General features: G+C 40.3%; 1 protein-coding gene across 1 annotated transcript in view; it reads left to right on the forward strand.

The window, feature by feature from the left end:
• The window catches only part of Unc13b (unc-13 homolog B), a 192244-nt gene that overhangs the window by 64007 nt on the left and 114278 nt on the right, over positions 1 to 13959 (forward strand). Inside the window, exon 7 of the mRNA XM_055597640.1 lies at positions 138 to 195. Coding sequence (XP_055453615.1) covers positions 138 to 195 — 58 coding nt within the window. The remainder of the gene's footprint in view (positions 1 to 137; positions 196 to 13959) is intronic.

Below are 13959 nucleotides of genomic sequence, written 5' to 3' on the forward strand. Positions count from 1 at the left end.
GCAGTGGGAAGTTCTATTTCTGTTCAGTAAAACTGACCCAAGTCAGATGCTAAATATGTAGTAGGCAGCTGGTTTCTCCTTTCTTCTGTACTTGGAACTCTTACTATGTATTTTTTTCTTTTCCTTTCTTCTTCTAGTATTCTAGTCAAGAAGAAAACCAGAGGAAGCCATTGCCCACTGCTGCCGCCCAGTGTTGTAAGTGAGAAATTTGTCTCTAAACTAGTCTTTTAAAATTTTTAAAAATTATTTTAATTTTTATTATTTTTTTTCACAATTTATTCATTATATATCTCACTTGAAGCCCCCTCCCTCAGCACCCCTGTCCAACCACCTTCCTTTTCTCTAACCATCTCATTTCCCTAGTCCACTGAAAGGGGGAGTTTTCCTCCTTTGCCATCTGCCCATAGCTTGTTAAGTCTCATCAGGACCGCTTGGATCTTCTTCCTCTGTGGCCCAGTTCTGGTGGTGTAGGCTGGTAGGATTTGCTGAAAGAGAAAGAGGCAGGGAGGATCTGGACTCTGAACTGGTCTTTTAAAAAATTATTTATTACAATTTATTCACTTTGTATCCTGGCTGTGGCCCCCTCCCTCATCTCCTTCCAGTCTCACCTTCCCTCCTCTTTCCCCCTCGTGTTCCCCCCCTAGTCCACTGATACGTGAGGGCCTCCTCCACTACTAGCCTTTCAGGCCTCATCAGGACTGTCTCTGAACTGGTCATAACTGCAGCTGTCTGTCCTCTCCACAAGTGAGGCTTGTTCTGCCTTGAGAAGAGCAGAGCTGTGTCCATGCAAGTTGTTCAGAGGCTCCCTCTTTGGGCACAGATGGCCATGGCTATTTACCCACGAGTTTCAGAAAGAGTTTTTTTCATTTTGAGTGCTGTGTATTTGCCTGCATTGGCTGACTCTTACCCTGGGATATGATTTTTAGCCCTCTTCCATGTTTACCAGCTAGTATATTTTAGGTTCAGCTTGACAACCACTAGCTCTGTGAAAGCCTCCTGCTGTTTCCTGTTCACAGTATACTTCACATGCTTCTCTTTTATGTTTTCATGTACCTTGTATGTGTACTAATCATATAATCTATCAGACATTAGAACCTGGGCCTACTTTATTGATACAGATACCTTGGGGGCTTAGAATGGTTCTTAGTCTTGGAGGGTTTGCCTAATGGGCATAAAACCCTGATTTGATCCCTAGTTTGATCCCTGCCAAAATGATAGAGAAAGAGAGAAAGAGAAAGAGAAAAAGAAAGAAAGAAAGAAAGAAAGAAAGAAAGGAAGAAAGAAAGAAAGAAAGAAAGAAAGAAAGAAAGAAAGGGAGGGAGGAAGGGAAGGAGGAAGGAAGGAAGGAAGGAGGGAAGGAAGGAAGGAAGGAAAAACAAAAAGGTCTTTAGAAACCCTACAAAGTTTTAAAAGGCATTGTTTCATTTTGTATTTCTGATATCCAGCTTAATTTTTAGTGCACAGTAGACTTTAACAAAGTTGCATAAATGATTAACTAAAGAAGAGAACATGTCATTTCTTCTGAGATTACTTTGTCCAGGTCACAGATTCTCTCTGGGAATAAGTCATGAATTATTAGTTTATTGCTAACTTTCTTTCAGGTTCTTAAAAGACTTCTTGAGATATACTGAAGGGCCACCTTTGAGTTTTAGTGTTTCACCCTCTGATTGTGTGTGTGTGTGTTGTAATTTTCTTTGCTTCCATTTTCCTAAATCAGATGCCAAATTGCACCACCCACAGTCTAAACTTGCCTGTGGTAGCAGTTATCATAATAGTACTAGTAATAATGGGAAACATAGGCACACAGGTGTCCAACAGTCAAGCAATAGCAGTAGAAACACAGAAGGAATATTCGAAAAAGTTACAATATGCAGATGCTCTTCTAAGAGCTTAATTGAGTTATTTGTTCTATTAAACTTATCTACTCTTCAAAGTAACCCTAAAACATAGATTCCACTGTTACCATATCTAGATGAGGAAACTGATGCATGAAGAGACTGAATAATCTGCTATGAATCCTATAGAGTGTAAGCAGTGAAGTGAGGACTCAGACTAAGACAATCTTAGTCCATGGCGCATGTCTTGAGTCATTGTGACACCACTTCCTCCTTAAAGTGAGAGGAAAACCTCTACCACAGTTTGTGCATGCTGATGCTTTCTTTCTTTTTTTTAATATATTTTTTTATTTTTAAATAATTTTATACATTCACTTGTATCCCAGCTATAGCCCTTGCCCCCTCTCTCTCCCAATCCTCCCCTCCCTCCCTCATCTCCTCCCTGCCCCCTTCCGAGTCCACTGAGAGGGGGTGTCCTCCTCTCCTTCCGTCTGGCCCTAGCCTAGGATGGTTGCAATGTTTTTATCTGTGGCCTAGCAAGGCTGCTCCTCCCTCAGGGGGGAGGGGAAGCTCATGAGTTCATGTCAGAAACAATTCCTGTCCCCTTTACTAGGGAACCCACTTAGATACTGAGCTACCATGGGCTATGTCTGAGCAGGGGTTGTAGGTTATATCCATGCATGGTCCTTGGTTGGATAAACAGTCTCATAGAAGACCCCTGTGCTCAGATATATTTGGACCTTTTGGGGCTCCCTGTCCCCTCTAGGATATACTAATTCCTCCTTCCTTCATATAATTCCCTACATTCTGCCGAGGGTTTGGTTATGGGCCTTAGCATCTGCTTTGATACATTGCTAGGTAGAGTCTTCCAGGTGCTCTCTGCGGTGGGCTCCTGTCCTGTTACTTGTTTTCTCCTATTTCCATCTAGAAAGACAATCTGCTTTGTCTTTCTAGATGAAGATTGATCATCTTACCCCTGGACCTCTTTCTTGTTTATCTTCTTTAGGTGTACATATTTTAGTATGTTTATCCTATCTCATAGGTCTATATAAGTGAGGATATACCATGTGTGTCTTTCTGCTTTTGGGATACCTCACTCAGGATGATTTTTTTTCTAGATCCCACCATTTGCCTTCAAAATTCCTTGTTTTTAATTGCTGAGTAGTATTCCATTGTGTAAAAGTACCACAATTTCCGTATCCATTCCTCCGTTGATGGACATCTGGGTTGTTTCCAGGTTCTGGCTATTACGAATAAAGCTGCTACAAACATGGTTGAGCAAATGTCCTTGTTGTATACTTGAACATCTTTTGGTTATATGCCTAGGAGTGGTATAGCTGGATCTTGAGGTAGCACTATTCCTAATTGTCTGAGAAAGCGCCAGATTGATTTCCATAGTGGTTGTACCAGTTGACATTCCCTAGCAATGGAGGAGGGTTCCCCTTTCTCCACAGCCTCTCTAGCATGCGTTATCTCTTGAGTTTTTTATCTTAGCCATTCTGATGGGTGTAAGGTGAAATCTCAGGGTCGTTTTGATTTGCAGCTCTCTGATGGCTAGGGATGTTGAACATCTCCTTATGTGTTTCTCTGCCATTCTATATTCTTCTACAGATAATTCTCTGTTTAGCTCCATACCCCATTTTTAATTGGGTTACTTGAATTATTGCCTTTTAACTTCTTTAGTTCTTTATATATTCCAGATATCAGCCCTCTATCAGATGTTGGGTTGGTGAAGATCCTTTCCCAATCTGTCAGCTGTTCTAATGACAGTGTCTTTTGCTTTACAGAAGCTTTTCAGTTTCACGAGGTCCCACTTATTGATTGTTGCTCTTAGGGCCTGTGCTGATGGTGTTCTGTTCAGGAAGTTGTCTCCTATGCCAATGAGTTCTAGGCTCTTCCCCACTTTTTCCTCTAACCGATTTAGAGTATCTGGTTTTATATTGAGGTCTTTGATCCACTTGGACTTTAGTTTTGTGTGGGGTGATAAATACGGATCGAGTTTCATTTTTCTGCATATAGACATCCAGTTGGACCAGCACCATTTGTTGAAGATGCTGTCTTTTTTCCATTGAATGGTTTTGGCTTCTTTGTCAAAAATCAAGTATTCATAGTGTGTGGGTTTATTTCTGGGTCTTCTATTCTGTTCCATTGATCCACCTTCTGTTTCTATGCCAGTACCAAGCAGTTATTATTATTATTGCTCTGTAGTACAACTTGAGATCAGGGATGGAGATACCTCCAGAGGATCTGTTGTTGTACAGGATTGTTTTGGAAATTCTGGGTTTTTTGTTTCTCCATATGAAATTGAGAATTTTTCTTTCAAGGTCTGTAAAGAATTGTGTTGGTATTTTGATGGGAATTGTGTTGAATCTGTAGATTGCTTTTGTCAGGATGGCCATTTTCACTATGTTAATCCTACTGATCCATGAGCATGGGGGATTTTTCTATCTTCTGATGTCTTTGATTTCTTTCTTCAGAGACTTGAAGTTTTTTTCAAACAGGTCTTTTACCTGCTTGTTTAGAGTCACCCCAGGATATTTTATGTTATTAGTGGCTATTGTGAAGGGTGTTGTTTCCCTGATTTCTTTCTCGGCCCTTTTGTCTTGGCTATACAGGAAGGCTTCTGATTTTTTTGAGTTAATTTTGTATCCAGCCGCTGAAGGTGTTTATCAGCTGAAGGCGTTCTCTGGTTGAGTTTTTGGGGTCACTTAAGTATACTATCATATCATTTGCAAATAGTGAAACTTTGACTTCTTCCTTTCCTATTTGTATTCCCTTGATCTCCCTTACTTGTCTTATTGCTCTAGCTAGGACTTCAAGTACTATATTGAAGAGATATGGAGACAATGGGCAGCCTTGCCTTGTTCCTGATTTCAGTGGGATTGATTTAAGTTTCTCTTCGTTGAGTTTGATGTTGGCTATAGGCTTGCTGTATATTGCCTTTACTATGTTTAGGTATGTTCCTTGTATCCCTGATCTCTCCAAGACTTTAAACATGAATGGTGTTGGATTTTGTCAAATGGTTTTTTGGCATCTAGGGAGATGACCATGTGGTTTTCCTCCTTCAGTTTATTTATATGTTGGATTACATTGATGGATTTCTGTATATTGAACCACCCTTGCATGCCTGGGATGAAGCCTACTTGGTTGTGGTGGATGATATTTTTTATGTGTTCTTGGATTCGGTTTGCAAGTATTTTATTGAGTATCTTTGTATCAATGTTCATAAGAGAGATCGGTCTGAAGTTCTCTCTCTCTTTTTTTTTTTTTTGTTGGGTCTTTGTGTGGTTTAGGTATTAAGGTGACTGTGGCTTCATAGAATGAGTTTGATAATGTTCCTTCTGTTTCTATTTTGTGGAATAATTTGCAGAGAATTGGAGTTTGCACTTCTTTGAAGGTCTGGTAGAATTCTGCACTGAAACCATCTGGCCCTGGGCTTTTTTTTGGAAGGGAGGCTGTTGATGGCTGCTTCAATTTCCTTGGGGGTTATAGGGCTGTTCAATCTTTCTACCTGATCTTGATTTAATTTTGGTAGCTGGAATCTGTCAAGAAAATTGTCCATTTCTTTTAGATTTTTGAACTCTGTGGCATATAGGTTTCTGTAGTACGACCTAATGATTGTTTGTATTTCTTCATTGTCTGTAGTTATGTCCCCCTTTTCATTTCTGATTTTGCTGATTTGAATAGTTTCCTCTCTGCCTTTTAGCTAGTTTGGCTAAGGGTTTGTCTATCTTTTTAATTTTCTCAAAGAACCAGCTCTTGGTTTCATTGATTCTTTGATTTGTTTTATTTGTTTCTAATTGATTGATTTCAGCCCTGAGTTTGATTATTTCTAGCCGTCTGCTCCTCTTGGGTGTTTCTGCTTCTTTTTTTTTCTAGGGCTTTCAGTTGTGTCGTTAAGTTGTTTGTATGAGATGTTACAAATTTCTTCTTAAAGGTACGTAGTGCTATGAGTTTTCCTCTAAGTACTGCTTTCATTGTGTCCCATAAATTTGGGTATGTTGTGCTTTCATTTTCATTGAATTCTAGGAAGTCTTTAATTGCTTTCTTTATTTCATCTTTAACCTAGCTGTCATTGAAAAGTAAGTTGTTATGTGTGTGTAGGATTTTTGCTACACACAAAAAATTGTTGAGGTCCAGCTTTAGTCTATGGTGGTCAGATAGTATACAGGGGATTTTTTCAACCTTCTTGTATCTTTTGAGGCTTGCTTTGTCACCAACTATATGGTCTATTTTGGAGAATGTTCCATGAGGTGCTGAAAAAAGTCCTGTAGACATCTATTAGGTCCATTTGAATGAGGACATTTGTAAGTGCCTTTATTTCCCTGTTTGGCTTCTGTCTAGATGATCTGTCCCTTGGTGAGAGTGGGGTGTTGAAGTCACCCACTATTAAGGTATTGCGATCAATGTGTGGTTTAAGCTTTAATAATGTTTCATTTACGAATGTAGGCGCTCTTGTATTTGGGGCATAGATGTTCAGAATTGTGATGTCTTCTTGGTGGATTTTTCCTTTGATGAGAATGTAGTGCCCCTCTACGTCTTTTTTGATTAGTTTTGGTTGAAAGTCTATTTTATTAGATATTAGGATAGCCACTCTTGCTTGTTTTTTGGGTCCATTTGCTTGAAAAACAGTTTTCCAGCCTTTTACTCTGAGGTAGTGTTTATTTTTGTTGCGTAGGTGTGTTTCTTGGATGCAGCAGAATGTTGGATCCTGTTTCTGCACCCATTCTGTTAGTCTGTGTCTTTTTACTGGAGAGTTGAGTCCATTGATGTTGATAGATAATAATGACCATTGAATGTTATTTCCTATTATTGTGGAGTTGGTGGTGTTACTGTGATTCATTGCTTGTTTTCTTTTGATTTTTGTTGGGAAATTATCTATAACCTATGTTTTCTTGGGTGTAGTTGTTTTCGTTAGATTGGAATTTTCCTTCTATTATCTTCTGTAGGGCTGGTTTGCTGTTCAAATATTGCTTAAATTTAGTTTTGTTGTGGAATGTTTTGTTTTCTCCATCCATGTTGATTGAAAGCTTTGTAGGGTATAGTAGTCCAGGTTGGCATCTGTGGTCCCTTAGAGCCTGCATGATATCTGCCCAGGCCCTTCTGGCTTTCATAGTTTCTGATGAGAAGTCCGGTGTGATTCTGATAGGTCTACCTTTATATGTTACTTGGCCTTTTTCCCTTGCTGCGTTTAGGATCTTTTCTTTGGTCTGTAGATTAGGTTGCTGGTGCAAATAAGCAAACCTACTTTTTTTTTTTTTTTTTGCAAACCTACTTTTGATGTGATTTATTGCAACCTTTAGTTGTTGTTGCTATCTAGGATCAAATATTTAGGGTCATAGAAGGCAGGAAGAATGTGACTAGAATGATCAGGCTGTAAGTTTAAATCTAGAAGTCTTTTCTAAAACTCATTGCTCATGGTGTTCCTTTAGAGCATGCATTAGGTCCTTTTGTATGCTTGCCTCTTATCATTCTTTGATTACTTTTTTGCCTCCTACACATACGAATGTTGTAGGATCAGCTTCTTTTCCTTGCCTTCGTCTTAGAAGAGGCCATCCTCCATGAAGCCTGCTGTTTTTATGGAGGGTTCTAGAACTAGTTGTAGGCCATTGCCAGGGGTGCTAGTGCCTCTGTCCCTTTGAATGTACAGAGCTAGGAAAGTACACACAGGCACACTGCGCACACATGCACTAACATGCACAAACCCACGCACGCACGCACGCACACGCGCGCACACACTATTTCCACACTAAATGGCCTTTGTATTCTTGTTAAAAATCATTCTGGGGACTGACAGAGGGATCAGTAATTAAGAGTGCTTGTTGATTGTTTAGATGATTAGAGTTCAGGTCCCAGCACCCATGTTGGACAGATCACAGCTCTTAACTGCAGCTCCAGAGGATACAAACCATCTAGCACTTGTCCTCTCTCTCTGTGCATTTGAATGCACACACACAATTTAAAAATAAATTCTATTTTATTTTCAAGCCTTTTAAAAACTTTTTATTGAATCTTGGTGAATTTCACATCATGTACCTCAATCTTACTCATTCTCCACCCGTTTGTGTCTGCCCTCCTCCCTTGTAACTCCCCCCTCAGATAAAATAGAGTGAGATAGAATTAAAAAAAATATCTTTTAGTAGAAGCTGTAGTGTGTCACACAGTCCACATATCTTTACTTGGAAATGTTTATTGCAGATCTAGGACTCATTTCAGATATCCTGATGTTGGCCTGTTTTGTGGAGATCCTGTAGCTTTGGTTCTGCAGGACCAGCCCTTTCACACACTGTAGGAGTTCACAAATGGGGTAGATGTTAGGGTGGGCCAGTTCAAAGCCCTGGATCCCCTGCCAGTTCTTTTGCACCCACACCACTAGGGCGAGCTGTCCAGTGGTGCAGCTAGCAAGGGACAGGGCCAGTTCCCCAGCTCTCATGCCCTTCACCACCAGGGCCAGCTCTACTGTGCTGCCCAGCGGAGACACAGGGCCTGCTCTCCCAGGTGCCGCAGCTGGTAGGGGTAGGGCCAGCTCTCCTGCCTGCCACTGGCGGCAGGGGTGAAGAGGTGGAGAGGGCGTGTCCACCTCATGGCTGATGAGTGGTGGAGCCAGATGTCGTGTGCTCATGCACTTGGGTCTGGCTCACCCACACCTTGCCACCACGGTCAGCTTTACTGGCTGCCCGGAAAAAGCCGAGGGCCCACTCTCCTGAGTTTTGCAGGGCCAGCTCTCCCAAAAAATACAATCTTAAAAATTTATTCTCCAAAAAAAAAAAAAAATAATATTCTCAGTCACCACTACAGCATCATGCTACTTTCTTTCCTGAGCTATTTACCAGATTGGATTTATATATTTACATTAGATGCTCAATATACTTTCTTAAGAAATATTTCTCAGGTTGATTTGATAGCATGGTGCCTCTTGTATATGTTAACCTCAGAACATCGTGCTTATTTTATAGGGCATATCCACATGTCAGCCTTTTCATACTGGAACCCTTGTTCTCAAATGGGAGACACTGAAATGGGCGGTCTCATCTGCATATTTTGTATAAATCGACTTAGCAATAGGCAGTAGAATTGTGAACTGTAGCTAAATGTCAGAAGTTTATGTAGAATAGTTTCTCTTACAAATGTGTCTAAGCCCCTCACATTATTCAACCCTGACTCTGATAAAGATGCTTCCATGTATGTCTTGCCCTGGCGTCCGCTAACACACTGTGGTGGTGCCATGCTTACTGACTCACTTGGAGAGTCAATAGTCTGTTACATTCAGTTTTGATACATATCTACTTTGCCTACCCACTGGATTAATGACAGTATTGCCAGCTATAATTTAGAAATGAATCAAAAATGATTCAGCACCTGGAAGGATTTGATGGGCTAAGTGCTCATATATCCTGGTATAATGTTCCTAATCTGTAGGAAGTGTTCAAGGGAGCTAGGTGTGCAAGGAAGACTGTGTAGTTTTGGTTGTTTGTTTTTGTTTTTGTTTTTTTTTTTTTTTCAAGACAGGTTTCTCTATGTAACAGAGTCTTGGCTGTCCTGGACTCAATTTGTAGACCAGGCTGGCCTCAAACTCAGAGTTTCACCTGCCTCTGCCTTCCAAGTGCTGGGACTAAAGGCATGCACTACCACACTGGCAAATGGGTCATTTTTAAGTAACTTTTTGGGGATTCAGAAATATTTATGTGAAAAAAATTAAAGTATGATCTGAAAAGTATTAATATGATTCTAGTTATTTAACAATACACATACACACACACAAACAGATAAAAACTTCAGTGTGGCTTTAATAGCAGTTCTCAGTGGTAAATTGTAGTATTATTTTATTTTTAAATATTTATCTTACTATACAGTACTGCTTTTCAGGCTGGAAATGTAACTCAGTAGAATGGCTTTCCTAGCATGGATGAATACCTAGGTTCTATCCCCAACACTGCACAAACAGACAAAACCCAATAGAATACTTTTAAAAGACCTGACAGTATGAAGGTAGAGTGCTGTAAACACACTCCTTTAGTTTAAAGTTTTAGATAGGCCAGAGTTGATTGTTGAGCTTGACACAGTTTACTTCAACAGTGCCAGTGACTCCTTGATTATAAGTTCTAAGCAGTTCTGAAGTAGGCGTTCCTTTATTGATAATACTCCCAAGGTTTTCCCTGATTTCTTTTGGGTGTAACAATGTTTTTGAAGTCTATGCAGGTCTGTTGGCAGTATGATCCCAAATGTAGTTTGAACATTGAAATTATTCTTTAAGTTTTGAAATACTTTTGTTAAATGTGTGTAGGTGCGTGCCTGCCATAGCGTGCATGTGGAGATCAGATGACAAATTCTCTTCTGATTCGGATCCTGGGATTGAACTTGGGTCTTCAAGTTTGGTGGAAGTTGCTTTTACCCGTGGACTTAGTTGCTTTTTTCTTGCTGAGATAAAACCAAGGCAACTCATAAAAGAAAGAGTTTAATTGGGTGTATAGCCGCAGAGGGTTAGCATTTGTAGTGGTGGGCAGGGGCATGGAGGCTGAGGACTCAGGTCTTGAGCCCCAAGGAGAAGGCAGAGAGCACACTGAGAATGGCAAGAAGCTTTGAAACCTCAGGTCTGCCTCAAGTGCTACACCTCCTCCAACACGGCCATACTTCCTAATCTTGACCAAACAGTCCCACCAACTGGGGACCAAATATTCAAACATATGATCCTCTGGGAGCTGTTCTTAGTCAAACCATCACACCCCCTAAGCCACATTGTCAGATTCAGGGTGAACTTCTATTTGAGACACAGTCCACAGTTTGTATTTCATAGAGATTTTTCTGGTTATGTACAAAGTATTTTTTCATTGTTTGAAAAATTTTAGGTGGCTGGGGAGATGGCTCAGTGCTTAAAAGCACTGGCTATTCTTCCACAGGACTCAGGTTCAATTCCTAGCACCCACGTGGCAGCTCACAACTGTCTGTACCTCCAGTTCCAGGGCATCTGACATACAGACATACATTCAGGAAAAACACCAATGCACATAAAATGAGAATAAATAATTTAAAATATTGATTGTAGGAATATGATATATTTATATACGCATGTGTGTATATGTATATTTATATATCTAAAGTATCCCAATTGAATCAGTCTTTTAAATAGGGAAAGAGGGGATAATTTCATATATTAGTTTAAAATGTTTCTTGAAGTACAAACTTGTTCAGAATAGAGGGTGTGAATGATATAATGAGTAACAGCATGCGGGCATTCAGAAGCACTGTCAGTAATACACTGTGATTTTTGCCAAGCTTCAACACTTTAGTTACCTTAAGGATTTATTTTGCTATTGTGTCCATGTCAAATACTTCATCCTTCTTCATTTTCTTTATTTCAGGGTCCTCCATCACCCTGGTATTTGTTGTTCTTAGGGAGAAGTTAGTTACTGCTTTCCACTGCTGTTTCAGTTGTCAGTTTGTTATCTAATGTGGCATAGCCCTAGCCTACACCACATTCAAATGCTCCTCTTAAATCATCCCATTACTCTTGGTTCCTGTGTAAAGCTGTTCACTGTTGCCATATGGCCTGTCTAATTTCTAATGTTTTCCCTGGAAATAGGCAGAGAAATGGGCTGTTCTGTGTATGTAACCAGCACCCCAGTTTATGAAATATGCTGGTTGCCTCTCAAAGAGGGCCTTGCTTTCCCAGTGGATGGCAGTGGATTCTAGTAGCCCAGATAAGTTTGCCCATCTCTTTCTGGTTCAGAATACTTTCCTATTCTGGGTCCACCCTGTCTCATAAGCAGTAGATCCAGCGGGTAATTTCTGAATCAAGGCTTGATCATACAGATATGCGATTATTATTCCAGCATTTTATGTCATAGGAGAGGATTTGGCATTTCCTGACCATCAGGTCTAATCATCTTACAAAATTTACAAAAGGAAGTTTGGCTTGCACTGAACATGTGGCCTGTTTTGCAGGTGATTTGGCCATCGCACTAATAACTGATCAGTGTGTGTGCATCTCTTGGAGACCGGTATTCTTGTTCTCTCAAATGGTGATGGCATTCTCTCAAAAGCAAATAGGAGCCAAATCCATGATTATAATAGTGCCTGTTACTAGCGATCTAGAGCCCCTCACCATAAATTTTGAAGTAGAACCCAAAGTCTATTCTTATAATCTTTATAGTGCTATGTTGTTGTCCCCCAGAAATGCTCTTCGAGACATTAGCATGGCCTGCCAGGAATTTCTTCCTTCCTAATGCTCTCCCTGCCTTCCTGTCTGCATCCCTCCTCCTCATCTCTTTTCCCTTCTCTCCCATTCTTTTCCTGACAGGCTCTTGCTGTGAAGCCCAAGTTTGCAGTGAACTTTCCCTCCTCCAGCCTCGCCGAGTGCTGGGGTTACAGGCATGTGTCTACTAGTATTTCTGGTAGCTTTCCTTAACAATTTCCTTTGTTAAGATTTGGGAGGTAAATGCCAAAGATAATCCTGAGTTTAGGTATATTCCTCATACCTTAACTCCTGATACCCAGATTTCTTTGAGACAACTGACATCTTGGATTTAATTACAAGTATATGTATTGTGCTTAGGCCCCTGTTGGTAGGCTGTTTAGCCTCTATACTACCAGCAGGCTGCCTCATAAAGAAATGTCCTGTTCCATAATTTCCCTGATTTTCTAGTTTGTGTGTGTATGTATATACACCTGGGTGAGCCACAGGGCATGGTGATGGTCAGTGAACAACTTGTGGGAATTGATTTTTTTTTTTTTAAACTTCCATTTTGTGGATTCAAGGTAAACTCAGTTTGTCAGGCTTGGTGGCAGCAAGCACCTTTACTGGCTAAAACATCCCTCTTGCTCCTGTTTACTTATTTTGTAATTTTAAGTGTATATATTGTGTGTTTGTGTGTGTGTGGTCTGTGCATGTGTTTGCGCATGCAGGACCCTGTGTGTGTCTTTGAGGAAGCTACAGGTTGCCATCAGATGTCTTTCTCAGTTAATCCAGTTTGCTTTTTGAGACAGGATCTCTCGTTGAGCGTGGAACCCACCAATTGGCTAGATTAGCTGGCCAGCAACCTTTTGGGTCCTCCTGTGTCCACTCCCCAGCACGAGGGTGGCCGGTATGTAGACTGCCACACCTGGCTTTTTACATGGGTACTAGATCTGAACTCCAGTCCCCGTGCTCGCGACAAGGACTTTCCTCACAGAGCCATTCTTCTAGCTCTTACACTCTATTTTTCTGCAGATATCCAGGTTAGAGAGTTTTGTTCAGTGCCTGATTTCAGGTCATCTGTGGTTTACGGTTACCTAATATATTTGTGGTCTTGTCAGTTATAAATTCATGGTGGCTCCTTTGCATGGTATTTTGAAGTGCCTGTGCCCCTCTTCCTATCCCAGGCTTCCCAACCATTGCCTTTTTCTTTATCACTTATTTCTAAGAAGTTACTGAACTCGGATCTACTGATCTAGGATCGACTGAACTAGGACCTGGAATCTGTTTGACTCTAGATTCCATGTTCTTCCCAGTGAACCACCTAATATTGGCAGAAATTGTACATGATATCTATCATGTATGTAACATACTTTTCTGATTTAGCTATTACCTCTTTTTTATTCTCTCATTTTCTCTTTTTTCCCTTTCTTCATACTTTTCTCTTTTATAAAAATTTATTTTTTCCCATTTTACTAGAGTTTGTAAGGAAAATCAGAGACAGGAAAGGCAAGCTGTAAAATCTAGCAGCTGCTGGGGGAAAGGAGATTGAAAAGAAGTGGAAAGTGAGGGATTTTGAGTTAGTATTAAAGGTCTGCAAGCAGCTGCAGAGAGAGGATAGGGTGTCCTCAGAGAAAAGGACAAGGCCCAGATATAAAGAGAAAAGAAAATGTCTTTGAGTTAGAACTCACAAAAGTTGGTAGGCTTATTAGAAGTAGTCTCAACAGCTGCTGTCTTTTTATCTATTTCAAGAAACAATTTATTAAAAAGTATGTATATGTAGTACAAAAATTTTAAATACTATAAGAATATAGTAAACAGATTCTCTTCTGTATATTTACTCCTCAGCCCCTTGTGCCTCCTTGTCCCAGGCAAGCATCACTGCAGTCATTCATGACTTTTTACACTTGTCCAAATATATATGCATGCATTATTTTCTCCCCATCTTTTGAT

This window comes from Psammomys obesus, unplaced genomic scaffold (genome assembly GCF_907164565.1).
Source record: "Psammomys obesus unplaced genomic scaffold, mPsaObe1.curated_primary_1811, whole genome shotgun sequence".
NCBI lineage: Eukaryota > Metazoa > Chordata > Mammalia > Rodentia > Muridae > Psammomys > Psammomys obesus.